The 17,566-nt window shown below is 41.7% G+C and overlaps 1 protein-coding gene across 6 annotated transcripts in view; it reads left to right on the top strand.

The window, feature by feature from the left end:
* Positions 1 to 17,566, top strand: part of spns2 (spinster homolog 2 (Drosophila)) — a 141,164-nt gene that overhangs the window by 102,388 nt on the left and 21,210 nt on the right. For 3 of the 6 annotated variants that reach the window (XM_036933360.1, XM_036933357.1, XM_036933361.1), the window contains 4 exons: positions 313 to 411; positions 1,986 to 2,047; positions 6,474 to 6,637; positions 15,127 to 15,163. In XM_036933360.1, coding sequence (XP_036789255.1) covers positions 313 to 411; positions 1,986 to 2,047; positions 6,474 to 6,637; positions 15,127 to 15,140 — 339 coding nt within the window. In that variant the 3' untranslated portion in view covers positions 15,141 to 15,163. Of the gene's footprint in view, positions 1 to 312; positions 412 to 1,985; positions 2,048 to 6,473; positions 6,638 to 15,126; positions 15,174 to 17,566 lie in introns of all 6 variants that reach the window. The other 3 variants (XM_036933358.1, XM_021619017.2, XM_036933359.1) reach the window with 3 other exon arrangements.

The raw sequence follows: 17,566 nt of genomic DNA, 5'->3' as shown, positions 1-17,566 counted from the left end.
ACCATGTGTTTGATGTATTTGATACCATTCCACCTATCACGCTCCATACCTTACTTCAAGCCTGTTCTCCCCAATTAATGTACCATCAACCTCCTGTGATGGATCCTTCCCTCTACATCCCTAGTCACCACTTCTGCCCTCGTTTCAACTCGCTCTCCATCTCTCTCTGTTATGTGATGATGTGTTATATCTTATGTGATTGAATTTGGACCTTGACAATATTTTTTTTATACGTGATGGTGAAGCTAAATAAATGTCTGCACAAGAAGCCAGTCAAGTTGAGTCTTATCTGATCTTATCATCTCTCTGCAGTATGTTGTCATTCCGACTCGGAGGGCCACAGCGGTTGCCTTCCAGGGCTTCACTTCCCATCTCCTGGGGGATGCTGGAAGCCCATACCTCATAGGCCTGGTAAGACTACTCTACTCTCGCTCTCCCTGTGTGTGTGTGTGTGTGTGTGTGGGTGTGTGTGTGTGTGTGGGTGTGTGTGTGTGTGTGTGTGTGTGTGTGTGTGTGTGTGTGTGTGCGTGCGTTTGCGTGTGTGTGTGTGTGTGTGTGTGTGTGCGTGCGTTTGCGTGTGTATGCATGCTTTTGTGTGTGTGTGCATTTATATGTGAGTACTGTGTGTGAGAGTTACTTGGGATCCATAGTCCTGTAGTGTGGATGAATAGGTTGTTACATACAATACTGTATATGTATCATAACACATTCACACTATTCACTCATCACTTGATGCTTTTTAGTAGCCTTTGTCCAATACTGTATATGTATCATAACACATTCACACTTCACTCATCACTTGATGCTTTTTAGTAGCCTTTGTCTAACTCTGCCATTGCAAGGTTAAATGAGGTTGGTACCACAACAGCTTTTAACCTGTTAGAGCTCTAGGGAAACTATTTCATTTTTGGATAAAAAACGTTCCCGTTTTAAGCGCGATATTTTGTCACGAAAAGATGCTCGACTATGCATGCTCGACTTGACAGTTTTGGAAAGAAAACACTCTGAAGTTTCAGAATCTGCAAAGATTTTGTCTGTAAGTGCCCCAGAACTCATTCTACAGGCGAAACCAAGATGATGCATCACCCAGGAATTAGCAGAATTTCTGAAGCTCTGTTTTCCATTCTCTCCTTATATGGCTGTGATTGCGCAACGAATGAGCCTACACTTTCTGTCGTTCGCCCAAGGTCTTAGCAGCATTGTGACGTATTTGTAGGCATATCATTGGAAGATTGACCATAAGAGACTACATTTTCCAAGTGTCCGCCTGGTGTCCTGCGTCGAATTCGGTGCGCAATTGCCAGCTGCTTCTACTTTACCATTTGATTCAGGGGAGAAAGCATGTGTCCAAGAACGATGTATCAATGAAGAGATATGTGAAAAACACCTTGATGATTGATTCTAAACAACGTTTGCCATGTTTTCAGTCGATATTATGGAGTTAATTTGGAAAAAAGTTCGTGTTTTGAGGACTGAATTTTCAGATTTTTTTTGGTAGCCAAATGTGATGTATAAAACGGAGCTATTTCTAATACACAAGGAATCTTTTTGGAAAAACTGAGCATCTGCTATCTAACTGAGAGTATCCTCATTGAAAACATCAGAAGTTCTTCAAAGGTAAATGATTTTATTTGAAGGCTTTTATGTTTTTGTTAATGTTGCGTGCTGGATGCTAATGCTAATGCTAATGCTAAATGCTAACGCGAAATGCTAACGCTAGCTAGCTACTTTTACACAAATGATTGTTTTCCTATGGTTGAGAAGCATATTTTGAAAATCTGAGATGACAGTGTTGTTTACAAAAGGCTAAGCTTGAGAGATGGCATATTTATTTCATTTCATTTGCGATTTTCATAAATAGTTAACGTTGTGTTATGCTAATGAGCTTGCTGATAGATTTACACAATCCTGGATACAGGGGTTTTTTCATAGCTAAACGTGACGCAGAAAACGGAGCGATTTGTCCTAAACAAATAATCTTTCAGGAAAAACTGAACATTTGCTATCTGAGAGTCTCCTCATTGAAAACATCTGAAGTTCTTCAAAGGTAAATGATTTTATTTGAATGCTTTTCTGTTTTTTTGTGTAAATGTTGCCAGCTGAATGCTAATGCTAAATGCTACGTTAGCCATCAATACTGTTACACAAATGCTTGTTTTGCAATGGTTGAGAAGCATATTTTGAAAATCTGAGATGACAGTGTTGTTAACAAAAGGCTAAGCTTGAGAGCTAGCATATTTATTTCATTTCATTTGCGATTTTCATGAATAGTTAACGTTGCGTTATGGTAATGAGCTTGAGTCTGTATTCACGATCCCGGATCCGGGATGGGGAGATCAGAAAGGTTAACAAACCTCCCATTAGGACTAGTAGTGAACAGAGGTGTGACTTCACTTCGCCAGTCGTTCGCTAATTTCTGCCAACCCACTTTCCAGTAAACCCAGTTCCCATGGGGACACCATTATGACTAGTAGTCAGAACCAGTGAACATGGCTCTTACTGGCACTCACATTCTCAAGGACACACACGGCTCTCTAAGTGTTCCCTCTGGTCTCCTAAATGCCTGGCCTTGCACTGCATCCTTGCATAGACAATAGCTTCAGCCCCCGCTCCTATACCATCCTATCAGTGGCCATGATGACACTAGTTCCGAGCGTGTTTTCTGAACGTTTCACCAAGATGAAAGAGATATGCCAAGCGTCCATGACATTACTATACCGTTCCAAGTCCATTCCAGAAGGGGGGGGAACACATTTCACCCCAAGCTGCCAACTGGCATTTGAGTAATTCCGGAGAGAAAGCATCGGAGGAGAACTTTCCAAGTTAAACAGTAACCCAATGGAAGTGCCCCTCTACTCGGCATGGTATGCTGCACTGTGGTCGACCTGGGAGAGAGCGCTGGAGCTAGGAGGTTATACACACTGTGTCCACACACACAGTGTGACCACATGCCTAAATACGTGTGGCAGGGGGTAAAGGGTGAGGTGGACTGCCCTGAGTTGCCTATCTCGGTATGAATAAGTTACTTATCTCCTCCAATACTGAATAACTTACACAATATACTATTAGCCAAAGATGTGCTTCTAAAGCTTCATTTGACCTTATGCCATGAAGTGAGGTGGTTTCACCTTGTTGTTCTACTGTCCTCAGTAAGAGCAACCTCAGTAAGAGCAAGAGAATCAAACTCAGGCCTGGCGATTCACTGGGGACAGGCAGAACAGTGACAGACGGGGCTGACAGATACAGCAGTTATTTAAGAAGGGGAGAAAAGTATATACAACTACCGTTCAAAAGTTTGGGGTCACTTAGAAATGTCCTTGTTTTTGAAAGAAAGGCAAATTTGTTTGTCCATTAAAATAACATCAAATTGATCAGAAGTACAGTGTAGGTATTGTTAATGTTGTAAATGACTATTGTAGCTGGAAACTGCAGATTTTTTATGGAATATCTACATAGGCGTACAGAGGCCCATTATTAGCAACCATCACTCCTGTGTTCCAATAGCACGTTGTGTTAGCTAATCCAAGTTTATCATTTTAAAAGGCTAGTTGATCATTAGAAAACCCTTTTGCAATTATGTTAGCACAGCTGAAAACTATTGTTCTGTTTAAAGAAGCAATAAAACTGGCCTTCTTTAGACTAGTTGAGTATCTGGAGCATCAGCATTTATGGGTTCCAGGCTCAAAATGACCAGAAACAAAGTACTTTCTTCAGAAACTCGTCAGTTTACTATTGTTCTGAGAAATGAAGGCTATTCCATGCGAGAAATTGCCAAGAAACTGAAGATCTCGTACAACGCTGTGTACTACTCCATTCACAGAACAGCGCAAACTGGCTCTAACCAGAATAGAAAGAGGAGTGGGGGCCCTGGTGCACGACTGAGCAAGAGGACAAGTACATTAGAGTTTCTGGTTTGAGAAACAGACGCCTCACAAGTCCTCAACTGGCAGCTTCATTTAAATAGTAGCCGCAAAACACCAGTCTCAATGTCAACAGTGAAGAGGCCACTCCAGGGTGCTGGCCTTCTAGGCAGAGTTGCAAAGAAAAAGCCATATCTCAGACTGGCCATTGAAAATAAAAGATTAAGATGGGCAAAAGAACACAGACACTGGGAAGAGTCGCCTCTTCGCTGTTGACATTGAGACTGGTGTTTAGCCTTCATTTTAACCTAACTCCTAACCTTAACCCTAACCCCTAGCCTAGCTGACATTAACGTTAGCCACCACAAATTGGAATTTGTAACATGTCATATGTTTTGAAAATTCTAACATGTTGTACATTTTGTAAATTCGTAACATATCATACAAATTATAATTCGTAACATATCATACAAAATGGATGATGGACATCCAAAATGTAATACATGCCATGCAAAATGTAACATATCATACTAATTCACACAGAGCGTGTAAAGAATAATACGAAATGCTCTGAGACCAGGTTGCTGTGATTCATCCCTCCCGGAATGTCGCTGACCTCCAGACCAAGGAGACCAGGCCCAGAATGCCCTGAATGCGTCACCATGCAGCGACTCCTCTATCTCTGACTGGCCCGGAGATTTAGCAGGCCGGTGTGATGGGCTCATCATGACGCACTCTACCAACCCACAACCCTCCTGCCTCCACACCCGCCACCCCCCACCACAAGGATGAACAGAGTCTGCAGATCTGAAATCACGGGAAAACATGTCAGCCGTTCATCGCTTAGCAACTACAGAATAAAGCAGCCTTGAGCCACCCACTTGGTGCAGAATTAGGTTTTTACAAGTACTTGTGCTGCCCAAGACCCAAATATTAGACCTGCATTAGAGACGTGCCCTCAGAGGATCGTGAACCGAAGCAGCCACAGTGCATTGCCTTTGTATATTGATGGCGGTTGTGTATTAAAGTTAACTGGGCTCCCACTGTATCCTGCAGTACTGGTCCTTCTTATTGAGTGACAAGCCATTCATCCACAGTATATAGTCCCCCTTGTACCAGCACATAGGCCAGAGTGGCTGACAAATACAAACCATAGCTTCAGGGAGGAATATAATGAACAAGTGTAAAGACACATGTAAGTGTGTGTGTGTGTGTGGCAAATGGCCAGAGGCAGAGTGGGTGGCGATGTAATCTCCCTGCAATCTTGCAAGAAATGCCTTGTAATGGATAATTTGACATGCACTATGTATTTTTAGCCCACACATACATTTGTGCATGCATACAGTCATACACTCTCACATGCACACTCTTATAACACCCACCTACACTCTTAGGTGGGTGTTGAGAGAGAGAGAGAGAGAGAGAGAGAGAGAGAGAGAGAGAGAGAGAGAGAGAGAGAGAGAGAGAGAGAGAGAGAGAGAGAGAGAGAGAGAGAGAGAGAGAGAGAGAGAGAGAGAGAGAGAGAGAGAGAGAGAGAGAGAGAGAGAGAGAGAGAGAGAGAGAGAGAGAGAGAGAGAGAGAGAGAGAGAGAGAGAGAGAGAGAGAGAGAGAGAGAGAGAGAGAAGCCTGTCAGTCGTCACAGGGAATACCAGCCTCATGCCTGTCTGTCTTTACCTTTTTCAATTCAATCTAACTATTTATCCTCTCAGGGGAAATTAAGAGAGGCAAGTCAGGGGACCTGGGCTGTCAGGGCAGGAGTGAGTGTTCTGCCATTCTCCACAGCACTTTGAGGAACACTGGCCAACCTGCACTCACAGTTTGTGTGTGTGTGTCAGCACTTTAGTAAGACTATCTCCCAGCTGTTGTTTTCTTTAGCACATTGCGTGACGGACCAGGGCAACACTCAGCTCTGGAGAACTCTACTCTAACCTTGAAATTACTGAATACGCTGCTTGGAATATCCACTTTTAGAGACATTGGTGTGTGTGTTTTGTAACATTTTCTCCTTTTTGTGTTTGAGATATTCATTGGTTAAGTGTGTTACTTTGCATTATTGATTTGCCTAATGGATCGGGGACGATATGTATGGATTTGCCCTGTAGCCTGTAGCAGTCAGAGGAGCTCATGTAACTCACTACTACTCCTTGTAGTAACTCACTACTACTACTACTCCTTGTAGCATTTGGCGTCTGTTGCAAGATCTGAGCGTGCTGTCCAGAGATTAGCTTTTTTCTGCTTTGATAACTTTACATAAGAGTCAAATGAATCTCTTGCTAAATGAGTCACACATACTGTAATTATGCAATGCACTATAATGGTAACAAGCACTAGGATTGATGCAGAAACGTTATATGCCGGTTTCCTGGACACAGATAAGCCCTTGACTAAAAAGTAATATTGAATGGAGATTCTCCATTGAGAATGCTTTGTAGTACAGGAATAGGTCTTCTCTGGATCTGGGAAACCGGCCCGAATAGTAATATTAGTGATCACTATTGGTGACTTGGAAAGACACAAGAGTGTGCATAATGTCTATAGCATATCCGTATTCCTTTACTGTTGTTTTTCTCTCTCTCTCTCTCTCTCTGTGTGTGTGTGTGTGTGTGTGTCCAGATATCGGACGCCCTCCAGAAGAGCTACACTAGGTCAGTGCTATGGCAGTTCCTCAGTTTGGGTTATGCCCTCATGCTCTGTCCCTTCGTCATCGTCCTGGGTGGCATGTTCTTCTTGGCAACCGCCCTCTTCTTCCTCGACGACAGGGACAAAGCAGAGAAACAGTGAGTCTCTTTTCGCCCTGCTTCTGTATAACCTAGATTACATTGACATTTTAAGCATTTCGTAGACACTCTTATCCAGAGTGACTTACAATCAGTGCTTCCTACAATAGGCAAAGCAACCTCATATCACGATCATTGCAAGTTAGTAAATCCATAACGTTTTTTTAGGAAAGGTCATTGTAAAACATGCACCTTACATCTGATCATCTTGAAACTTTCTCTGTAAAGCTAACTTTCATCAAGGTTTTACATGTCCATTCATGTACCATCCATAATTCTTCTTATTTGTCCGTAACCCTTGAATTCCGTAAGTCCGTAACCCTTGAATCGCCCGGAGAGGTAAACAGAGACGAAGCGATCAGGGTCAGTGGAGAGAGATTGTTCCAGGCTTTTATCCTTGACAGAAAGGGCTAGAGTCAGCTGGGAGCAGCAGACAACGACTAGACTCTCTCATTGAAGCAATGGACGTTCAAGGTCAACCGCGGTACTGCAGGCATTGTTAGCAGAAAACGATCCCCCATTATAGTGAATGGAAAAATGACGATCTTTGTGGTTAATCTTCATCTAAAACAACAAAACAATTTAAAGTGAATAGTGGTACCAAGAACTGCTTCTAATACACCAGTATTGATGAGATGAGTTGGACTGCAGAGTGAAGGAAAAGCAGCCAACAAGTGCTCAGCATATGTGGGAACTCCTTCAAGACTGCTGGAAAAGCATTCCAGGTGAAGCTGGTTGAGAGAATGCCAAGAGTGTGCAAAGCTGTCATCAAGGCAAAGGGTGGCTACTTTGAAGAATCTCAAATATAAAATATATTTAGATTTGTTAACACTTTTTTGGTTACTATATGATTCCACAGAAGAAGTTAGTGCTGGCTTGAAATTTACAGAATGGTTACCTGGAGGAAAATAGGGGATCGTCTTGCTTTTCAACCTCAGTCAAAAGTGTTAGTATTTATTGCATCTAGTCTAAGGGAGGGTCATTCAATTGAGGAAATTTCAATATCTATCAGTGTTTTAGAATTAGTTGTTTATTAGGCTATGTTTGCCCGCAGAATTGCGCAATATCAGGTGCACCTATAGACTATTTTTTATTTAACTAGGCAAGTCAGTTAAGAACAAATTCTTATTTTCAATGACGGTTAACTGCCTGTTCAGGGGCAGAATGACAGATTTGTACCCTGTCAGCTCGGGGATTTGAACTTGCAACCTTCCGGTTACTAGTCCAACACTCTAACCACTAGGCTACCCTGCCGCCCCCAAATGATCCAAAGCCAAGGCTATAGTAGTCAAAGTGCATGCTTGGAGAACCACAGAGTAAAGTTATATTTCTAGTATAGCTGCTGGGATGGTGTAAATACAACTAGGCTGTATTACACACTGCAATGGGTATTCCAATCCTGAGCCCTGGCCTGCTCTGCTCTTGCTGATCAAAAACGGTTTTGTGTGCTGCCTAACCAATGGCTGTGCTGTGTAGGCCTACGGTGGCAGTTCAGGAGGAGAGTCAAAGGCTTCTTCCAATTTTGTAATTGTTGTACTTTCTTGCACGCGGACTAGCCTATAGGCTATGTCATGTTCAGTTTGAGAAGGAGAGCGCAAAGATGAGAAGGAGGACCTGAGGCCAACTTTGATAGCTTGCTACTACTATAATTAATTTGATTAAAAACAATATGTTTCTTGCCAATGATGTAAGACAAAAGAAAAATGGAAAAATATGTAGAACTGCATGACATTTTTATAAAAATATATATATTTTCTTTGAACCTGCAAATACGATGAGAGATTCATTCAATGCTTTTACCATAAAGGAGATATTTCCATCCCTACTCTTGTCCACGGTGGTCCAAGGACAACCCACAACCTTCTGGCCTGCAACCCTGTGTGCTATCAAAATTCCTGCGTTGCCATGTAATGCTTACAGGACGAAGAACAGTTTCTAAAACTGCATATCTAAGGCTCTGTTCTGTCCAAAAAAATGTGTGTAAACAGTAGACATGTTCTCTGCTATTCACTTTGTTTTAATTATTATTTTGGGTATAAGGAGGGTCTCTTTTTCAAGCGTTCAAGGAGGGTTTAGATCAAATATATTTTCCTGAAGGGAAATCGGACCATTTCAGATAGGTCCAATTTTCTCCAAGTCACCCTTATTATAAATAACGTTCACTCCCACATAAGGATAATTTAGTTGATAATGGCAGCCTGCAGTAACCCGGTCAGCCTTCAACTTGAGTTACTCAGTGAGAAGGGGCAGCACTGAGCCAGCCTGCAATTTCACTTCCTGGAGTAGCTCAAACTGCGCATGTCTCCATCCGACTTCATTTGGTTTCAATTCCCTATTGAGTCTTCACATACGAATGAATGGTGTCACGTGGTCAATGGCTTTGTCCATTCATATATGCAGTCATTTGCTGAGAGGGAGAGGATGCTGCAACTCTTTTCCTTAAACCTGTAGGCCATGCCAGGCCTGTCAAACAAGATGCAGAGCCAGAGAAAGCAGGAATAACTAGTCAGTTGCACAACTGAATGTATTCAACTGAAATGTGTCTTCCACATTTAATCCAACCCCTCTGAATCAGAGAGATGTGGGGGGCTGTCTTAATTAACATCATCGGCATCCAGGGAGCAGTTATTAGGGTCAGAACAGCAGATTTTTCCACTTTGCTGGCTCTGGGATTTGAACCAGTAACCTTTCGGTTACTGGCACAACACTCTTAACTGCTACGCCTCAGGTCTCCCCCTGAGAGTCCCCTGGCCAATAGAAACACTGTTGCTATAGTGCCCTCCACTCCACCCTGTCAGCTAAAAGAGCAAAGTGCTCTGTCCATCTGAAGCAGAGCTGACCCAAGCTGTTCCACAAGCCATCACATTATTACACTTTGCTTACTTTGCCTTTCATGAGCTACCACCCCTCATGTATTTAACGCCCAAGCATTCAAATTCTCCAACTCTCTTTTCAAACAAAAACACACCAAGCACACACACCTTGAGGGCATAGCACTGTGGCATCTCATACCCATAAAAGGTCAAGACAAACAGTCATCCACACTTTTCGGGTGCTGCTCTAAAATAGAACGGACTTCTATTTTAACGCTTGACAACGCAGACGCTCGTTGGCGCGCGCAAGCAGTGACCACTCGCGTTACGTGCGCGAGCGTTGAAAAATCAATTTGCACATACACGTTATTCAATCATTGCACCCACACTGTTTGCGCGCGCCAATGAGCGTCTGCATTGCCAAGCGCTAAAATATAAGTTATATTTGTGACGCTGAACGTGATGCAAGTCCTGCCTCTCCCAATCTCCGCATTGGTTTATAGAAGCATATACCCACATGCCATCTCCTCATTGGTTATACTCACGTGGGTGATTGAAAGTTGAACTGAGGTCGGTCAGTTGTGGTTATACACCTTATGATGAAAGTTAGATGCCAATCGCCATTTAAGTCCAAAGAAGAAAAAGCCTTGAAGGAGGAGAGATGACTAGAAACGATTCGGTTGACCATTTTATGTGTGGATTAATTGTCGGAGTAGAGGACCTTGTGCATTTCAGGTAAAATAACAACTCAACGTTTATATCCCAGGACAAATTAGGTAGCAACAGCAAGCTAGCTTAATAGGACAAATTAGCTAGCAACTGCAAGCTAGCTAGTTAAATTGCCATAAATGTTTAATGCTTTTCGACCTGTCCCCAAATTAATATAATTGGTTCAGAGTTTGTTTTGAAATTTCAACCTATAATAACCTGTAATCGCGTTTGGTGTAGGTGGACAAAATCTATTTGCGCACGATGGCGGACGCACGCGCTCATCCGGTTTGGGCATGGAGGAAAATGACTTTTCTAGGAACATGGTTCAATATGGCACCAGTTAAATTAGACCACGCCCATCCAGGGCTGGGGTCAATTCCATTTCAATTCCGTCAATTCAGGAGGTAAACTGAAATTACATTTCCAATTCTCTCCTCAATGATTGTCTATGAATTGACCCCAACCCTGCTGTGTACTGTAGGCCACCATTACAGAAGGACTACTTGTGTCCAGGGACATACTTGGATGATATGCAGCTCTACCTACAGTGAATATACTGTCCCACCACCATCACCATGTACCACCGTGCTTCAGAACTCTCGTCATGTTACAGGTTACAACTAGCCTCCCTGTTCTGCAGAAGCCTCTCTCTATATAATATTTTATTGTAAATAGATTATAAATAGAGTTCATTCATGAACCGTACACAGTATATGTATAGTGTGCTTTATAGAGTAGGGCTGTTGATTTACCAGTGCTGAGGGGCAGACTGCTAAACTTCAGCAGCAGCAGCACTCTTATGGAACACTCTTCAAATAGCACTACACAGATAACAACAACAGGATCCTCAAAAACAACAACGACTTCGGTTATTCCTAGGGCTGTCCCCAGACAAAATGTATCTTGGTCTGTCCTGTCAAAACGTGTATTTTTCCATATATAGACACATCCTAGGTTTTTTAATCAAATCAACTATATTCACTGAGTTGTCTGATGATTTAAGCACACTGTTTGATTAAATAATTAAGACACACGTATGACTAGAGGGAGTCCAACCAGCAATTGATTTGATTGTGCCCGGGCCGGGCTAAGACTTGCTGTGCTGTGTTTTAAAAAAAGACAACGAGTGACTGACTAGCACTCTCTCCTCCCTGCTGTAGCGACCACCACAGAACATCAAAGTGTTAATCGCGCTGTCCATGTTGCGGGAGCTAAAACATAATTACAGCCATTTCTGACTGAAAAGTTCTGTTACTGAAATCCCTCATTTGTTAAGGAAAAACATTCCCTATTCCCTCAACCCTTGTTCTCATTACGTGACACATGTATGCATTCCATGCGCATGACCAATAGGACCTGACCTATAGGATATCATAATCCCATCAATAAATTGGTTATAACAAACTCTGAACACCGTAACAGCAAAATGGATGCAGAGGACGTGACAAATAAACTTGAAACGGGGGAATGGTTGCTCATGAGGTAAAGGTGTGTGGAATAATTGGAATAGTTGTGGGAAATTCTGGAGATCAAGAAAAATAAGGTAAGAAGCAAGCACTGCGTGCATATTATGTGTGCTAAACAGGTGCTGTATAGATTACAATGTAATTTTTTCTTAAACCTTTATTACAGCAAAGACTAAAAATAGTCACATTCGTTTGTGAATGCTAGTTCCTAAATGGAACGGTTTATTTATTGTTTAAGCTAATTATTCAAGGCTCACTTCATTTCATTTTAAAACTAAAATACTTGATTGCATTTCAAATCATGAATGACTTGTATGCTGTGTGATGACATTAACAAATAAATGATTGATTGATATATAGCAGGCTTTAAAATATATAGGAATATAGTATAGGCCTAACTAAGTTACGGTATTAAGACTAAACAGGATGCGCTCTTAGGCCTACAGCTCAGTAGTGGTTATACAAGGCTTCTATACTAAGCCTACTAATGATAATGACATTACTTATTATTATAATGGTGATCATAATAGTAATAATAACAATAAGAAGGAGATGAAGAGAGTTGAGCCATTATTAGTATTATTATAAATATAATTTTTCAATAGAAGCAGGATCTGTCTTATTTCTGTAAACATATATGGATGATTTATAAAACTAGGCACATTTGACAGCTTAACAGCTATTTATTGATTATAGACCTAAGGAAAGCCCAATTTAATATCTCCTCACTTTTCATATACAATAAGGCAAGGGCTGTTTTCTCGTCTCCTAACTCTGCTGCTGCCTCCGCTGCATTGTTCTCAACACCAATATGCTGGTTAACACCTCTTAAGGATCGCACCCTTTTTTCTTTTTTTTTTCCTAAAATGACGTACCCAATCTACAGTGCCTTGCGAAAGTATTCAGCCCCCTTGAACTTTGCGACCTTTTGCCACATTTCAGGCTTCAAACATAAAGATATAAAACTGTATTTTTTTGTGAAGAATCAACAACAAGTGGGACACAATCATGAAGTGGAACGACATTCATTGGATATTTCAAACTTTTTTAACAAATCAAAAACTGAAAAATTGGGCGTGCAAAATTATTCAGCCCCTTTACTTTCAGTGCAGCAAACTCTCTACAGAAGTTCAGTGAGGATCTCTGAATGATCCAATGTTGACCTAAATGACTGATGATGATAAATACAATCCACCTGTGTGTAATCAAGTCTCCGTATAAATGCACCTGCACTGTGATAGTCTCAGAGGTCCGTTAAAAGCGCAGAGAGCATCATGAAGAACAAGGAACACACCAGGCAGGTCCGAGATACTGTTGTGAAGAAGTTTAAAGCCGGATTTGGATACAAAAAGATTTCCCAAGCTTTAAACATCCCAAGGAGCACTGTGCAAGCGATAATATTGAAATGGAAGGAGTATCAGACCACTGCAAATCTACCAAGACCAGGCCGTCCCTCTAAACTTTCAGCTCATACAAGGAGAAGACTGATCAGAGATGCAGCCAAGAGGCCCATGATCACTCTGGATGAACTGCAGAGATCTACAGCTGAGGTGGGAGACTCTGTCCATAGGACAACAATCAGTCGTATATTGCACAAATCTGGCCTTTATGGAAGAGTGGCAAGAAGAAAGCCATTTCTTAAAGATATCCATAAAAAGTGTCGTTTAAAGTTTGCCTCAAGCCACCTGGGAGACACACCAAACATGTGGAAGAAGGTGCTCTGGTCAGATGAAACCAAAATTGAACTTTTTGGCAACAATGCAAAACGTTATGTTTGGCGTAAAAGCAACACAGCTGAACACACCATCCCCACTGTCAAACACGGGGCGGCAGGGTAGCCTAGTGGTTAGAGTGTTGGACTAGTAACCGCAAGGTTGTGAGTTCAAACCCCCGAGCTGACAAGGTACAAATCTGTCGTTCTGCCCCTGAACAGGCAGTTAACCCACTGTTCCCAGGCCGTCATTGAAAATAAGAATTTGTTCTTAACTGACTTGCCTGGTTAAATAAAGGTAAAATTAAATGGTGGTGGCAGCATCATGGTTTGGGCCTGCTTTTCTTCAGCAGGGACAGGGAAGATGGTTAAAATTGATGGGAAGATGGATGGAGCCAAATACAGGACCATTCTGGAAGAAAACCTGATGGAGTCTGCAAAAGACCTGAGACTGGGACGGAGATTTGTCTTCCAACAAGACAATGATCCAAAACATAAAGCAAAATCTACAATGGAATGGTTCAAAAATAAACATATCCAGGTGTTAGAATGGCCAAGTCAAAGTCCAGACCTGAATCCAATCGAGAATCTGTGGAAAGAACTGAAAACTGCTGTTCACAAACGCTCTCCATCCAACCTCACTGAGCTCGAGCTGTTTTGCAAGGAGGAATGGGAAAAAATGTCAGTCTCTCGATGTGCAAAACTGATAGAGACATACCCCAAGCGACTTACAGCTGTAATCGCAGCAAAAGGTGGCGCTACAAAGTATTAACTTAAGGGGGCTGAATAATTTTGCACGCCCAATTTTTCAGTTTTTGATTTGTTAAAAAAGTTTGAAATATCCAATAAATGTCGTTCCACTTCATGATTGTGTCCCACTTGTTGTTGATTCTTCACAAAAAAATACAGTTTTATATCTTTATGTTTGAAGCCTGAAATGTGGCAAAAGGTCGCAAAGTTCAAGGGGGCCGAATACTTTCGCAAGGCACTGTATATAGATAACAGTCCGTTCACGCTCAAATGCCCCATGATTTACACATTTTCTCCTGACTTGACAATTACAGCCCTTTTTCTTGTACGAATCTGTCCTTAAATATTCTGGGATATTTTTAAAAGCCAAGAAACAGAAGGAGTGTACTCACTGGAGCAAGACTCTGTCTATTCCTAGACTCAATATTTCTAGGTTGTTAGCTTTTTTGGGCTGAGTGGAGACCATTAATAGCTCAGCTAAGGCACACAGATGCCCCCACACATTCACATACACACATTATTCACTAACTTAGACTTACATACTCACACACACACGCAGACACACACACGCAGGTGCACAAATACACACACATGGCGTGAGAGCTCATCTATTTCCTCTGCCATGGTTGGCCCTGGCGTAGCTAGGCACATCAGTGACTCCTCGTGAGTACAGTACGGGCCCGGCTTAACTCACTTCGTGGACGACCGCCTGAGGAGGCAAGAGACCAGATTGTCATGAAGTGTGCTTTGAAGAGAGGAGAAAAGGTGCAGACTAAAAAAGGCATCAGGGAGACAGGGGGCATGTGAGGAAAGAAAGTGTGAGAAGAAGGCGTGAGAGACAGAAACATTCTTTTTAAAAAGGGCCAGCAAAAGAGAGCGAAGCATAGTGTGGCAAGGGTAGTTCTATTAGTCCTGCATTTTATCCTCATATACACACACACACTGACATGTTTTTTGGACTACCTCTGGATGTTTAACTGAGCTGTATGTGTGGAGTCTGTGGATTGTTCCTGACTGTCTTCTCTGTTCTGTTCTCAGATTGGCAACAATGACGCGACCACCCTCCTCAGTAAAGGTATGACAAGGTACTTTTATATCACTCTGAGTTTGTGTATCTAACACTTAAGAGGTTAGATGTCAATTAATTTTATCATCTGTAATTATTGGGTCAGTGAAACATTTGTTCTTATATTGGCTCTATACTCCAAACATTTGGATTTTAAATCAAACAATGACTATGAGGTTAAAGTGCAGACTGTCAGCTTTAACCAGTTTTTTTCATTCTAATTTGGAATATTTTTTGCTGTTTTCGTGACTGTAATTTCCGGGCGATATCTCAGCCAAACGTGAAGAACAAACGGAGCTATTTTGCCTACAAAAATAATATTTTGGGAAAAAGATGAGTGAAAACATCCGAAGTTCATCAAAGACAAACATTTTAATTTGATTGCTTTTCTGATTTGTGACAAGGTTGCCTGCTGCTAGCAAGGCATAATGCTATGCTAGGCTATCGATTAATTTACACAAATGCTTGTCTAACTTTGGCTGTAAAGCATATTTTGAAAATCTGAGATGACAGGGTGATTAATAAAAGGCTAAGCTGTGTCTCATTATATTTCATTTGTGATTTTCATGAATAGGAATATTTTCTAGCGATATTTATGTCTGTTGCGTTATGCTAATTAGTTTCAGGCGATGATTACGCTCCCGCATGTGGGTTTGGGAGTCACAAGAAGCTTTAGTGAATTATCATCCATATCGGGGGAACCGTTTAGAAAGTACAGCACTTTTTGTACATAGTACACCCCATTTTAGGGCACCAATAGTATTTTTTATTTGTTTTACCTTTATTTAACTAGAAAAGTCAGTTAAAGATCAAATTCTTATTTTCAATATCGGCCTAGGATCAGTGGGTTAACTGCCTGTTCAGGGCAGAACGACATATTTGTACCGTGTCAGCTTGGGGGTTTGAACTTGCAACCTTACGGTTACTAGTCCAATGATCTAACCACTAGGCTACCCTGTCACCCCAAATTCACTAATATGTGTATTAAAGTACCAAAATGTAAGTATTTGGTCCCATATTTATATCACGCAATGACTACATCAAGCTTGTGACTCTACACATTTGTTGGATGCATTTTCTGTTTGTTTTGGTTGTATGTATTGTGTCATTTTGGAGTCACTTTTATTGGAAGTAAGAATATAATATGTTTGTAAACACTTCTACATTAATGTGGATGCTACCATGATTACAGATAATCCTGAATGAATCAGGAATAATGATGACAGACACACAAATACTGTATAGCTTAGGCCTACTGTTGACATGGCGCTATACAGTAGGACTGACAAATATGTATATATGTTTGTATGCACTGCAGGTAGGCCTATGTGAATAATTTAAAGCATTATGTCAAATGCCTCACAAGTAGACTATTAGAAACCTTTTATGGATAGACTATTTGGCTAATACATGGCCAGTATAAGAAAGCCACCAGACGCATTGCCATTGAAGCAGCTTTTGTTATCCTGTCTGGGAACCACGTTCCGCTAGTGCACATATGTCAGAGTCAAGGCCCGCGGGCCACATCCGGCCCGCAAGAAGGTTTTTTACGGCCCCTGGGATGATCTTGATTTATTATTAGAACCGGCCCGCAGCAAGCCGGCAGCCCGCAGATCTTTTACACGCACCAATACTACATTTCCCACAATGCAAAGGTGACGCACCGAGCAGTAGGCTGCTTCATTTCAATATTTATTGGCACAGCAGTCGTCAGCATCACAGTAAAATTAACTTTCAGATACCCATCAAAAATGGCAAAACGGAAGGTGGATACTGAGAACCGGGGGTTTCAAACAAGGTGGGAGTCGGAGTATATGTTCACGAAGGTAGCTGGAAAACCTGTGTGTCTTCTGTGTGGAGAAAGTGTGGCGGTACTGAAAGAGTATAATCTGAGACGACATTATGAAACGAAACACGCGGACAAAAACAAGAATATGGACATGGAACAAAGGCTACAAAAGGCAGAGGAATTAAAACGAGGCCTCAAATCTCGACAGGCTCTGTTCAAAAAAGCCAAATCACAAGGCCAGGCTGCTGTCAAGGCCAGTTTTATTTTGGCAGAAGAGATCGCTAAATCAGCCCGGCCATTTACGGAGGGGGATTTCATCAAAAACTGCATGATTAAAGTTTGTGACGAAGTTTGCCCAGAAAAAAGGCAACTCTTTTTAAATGTGAGTCTGAGCAGAAACACCATTGCCGAGAGAGTAGACCAGTTGTCCATCAATCTAAAAGAGCAGCTTGTGAAAAAGGGAAAAGATTTTATTGCATATTCCTTGGCTGTGGATGAGAGCACCGACATTTCTGACATTGCCCAGTTGTCAATTTTCATCCGCGGAGTGGACTCCAACCTAAGCGTGACAGAGGAGTTTTGGGCTTTACGTCCTATGCATGGCACAACTACGGGGCATGATT

This window comes from Oncorhynchus mykiss, chromosome 10 (genome assembly GCF_013265735.2).
Source record: "Oncorhynchus mykiss isolate Arlee chromosome 10, USDA_OmykA_1.1, whole genome shotgun sequence".
Taxonomy (NCBI): domain Eukaryota; kingdom Metazoa; phylum Chordata; class Actinopteri; order Salmoniformes; family Salmonidae; genus Oncorhynchus; species Oncorhynchus mykiss.
This window is presented reverse-complemented; position numbering and strand designations above follow the sequence as displayed.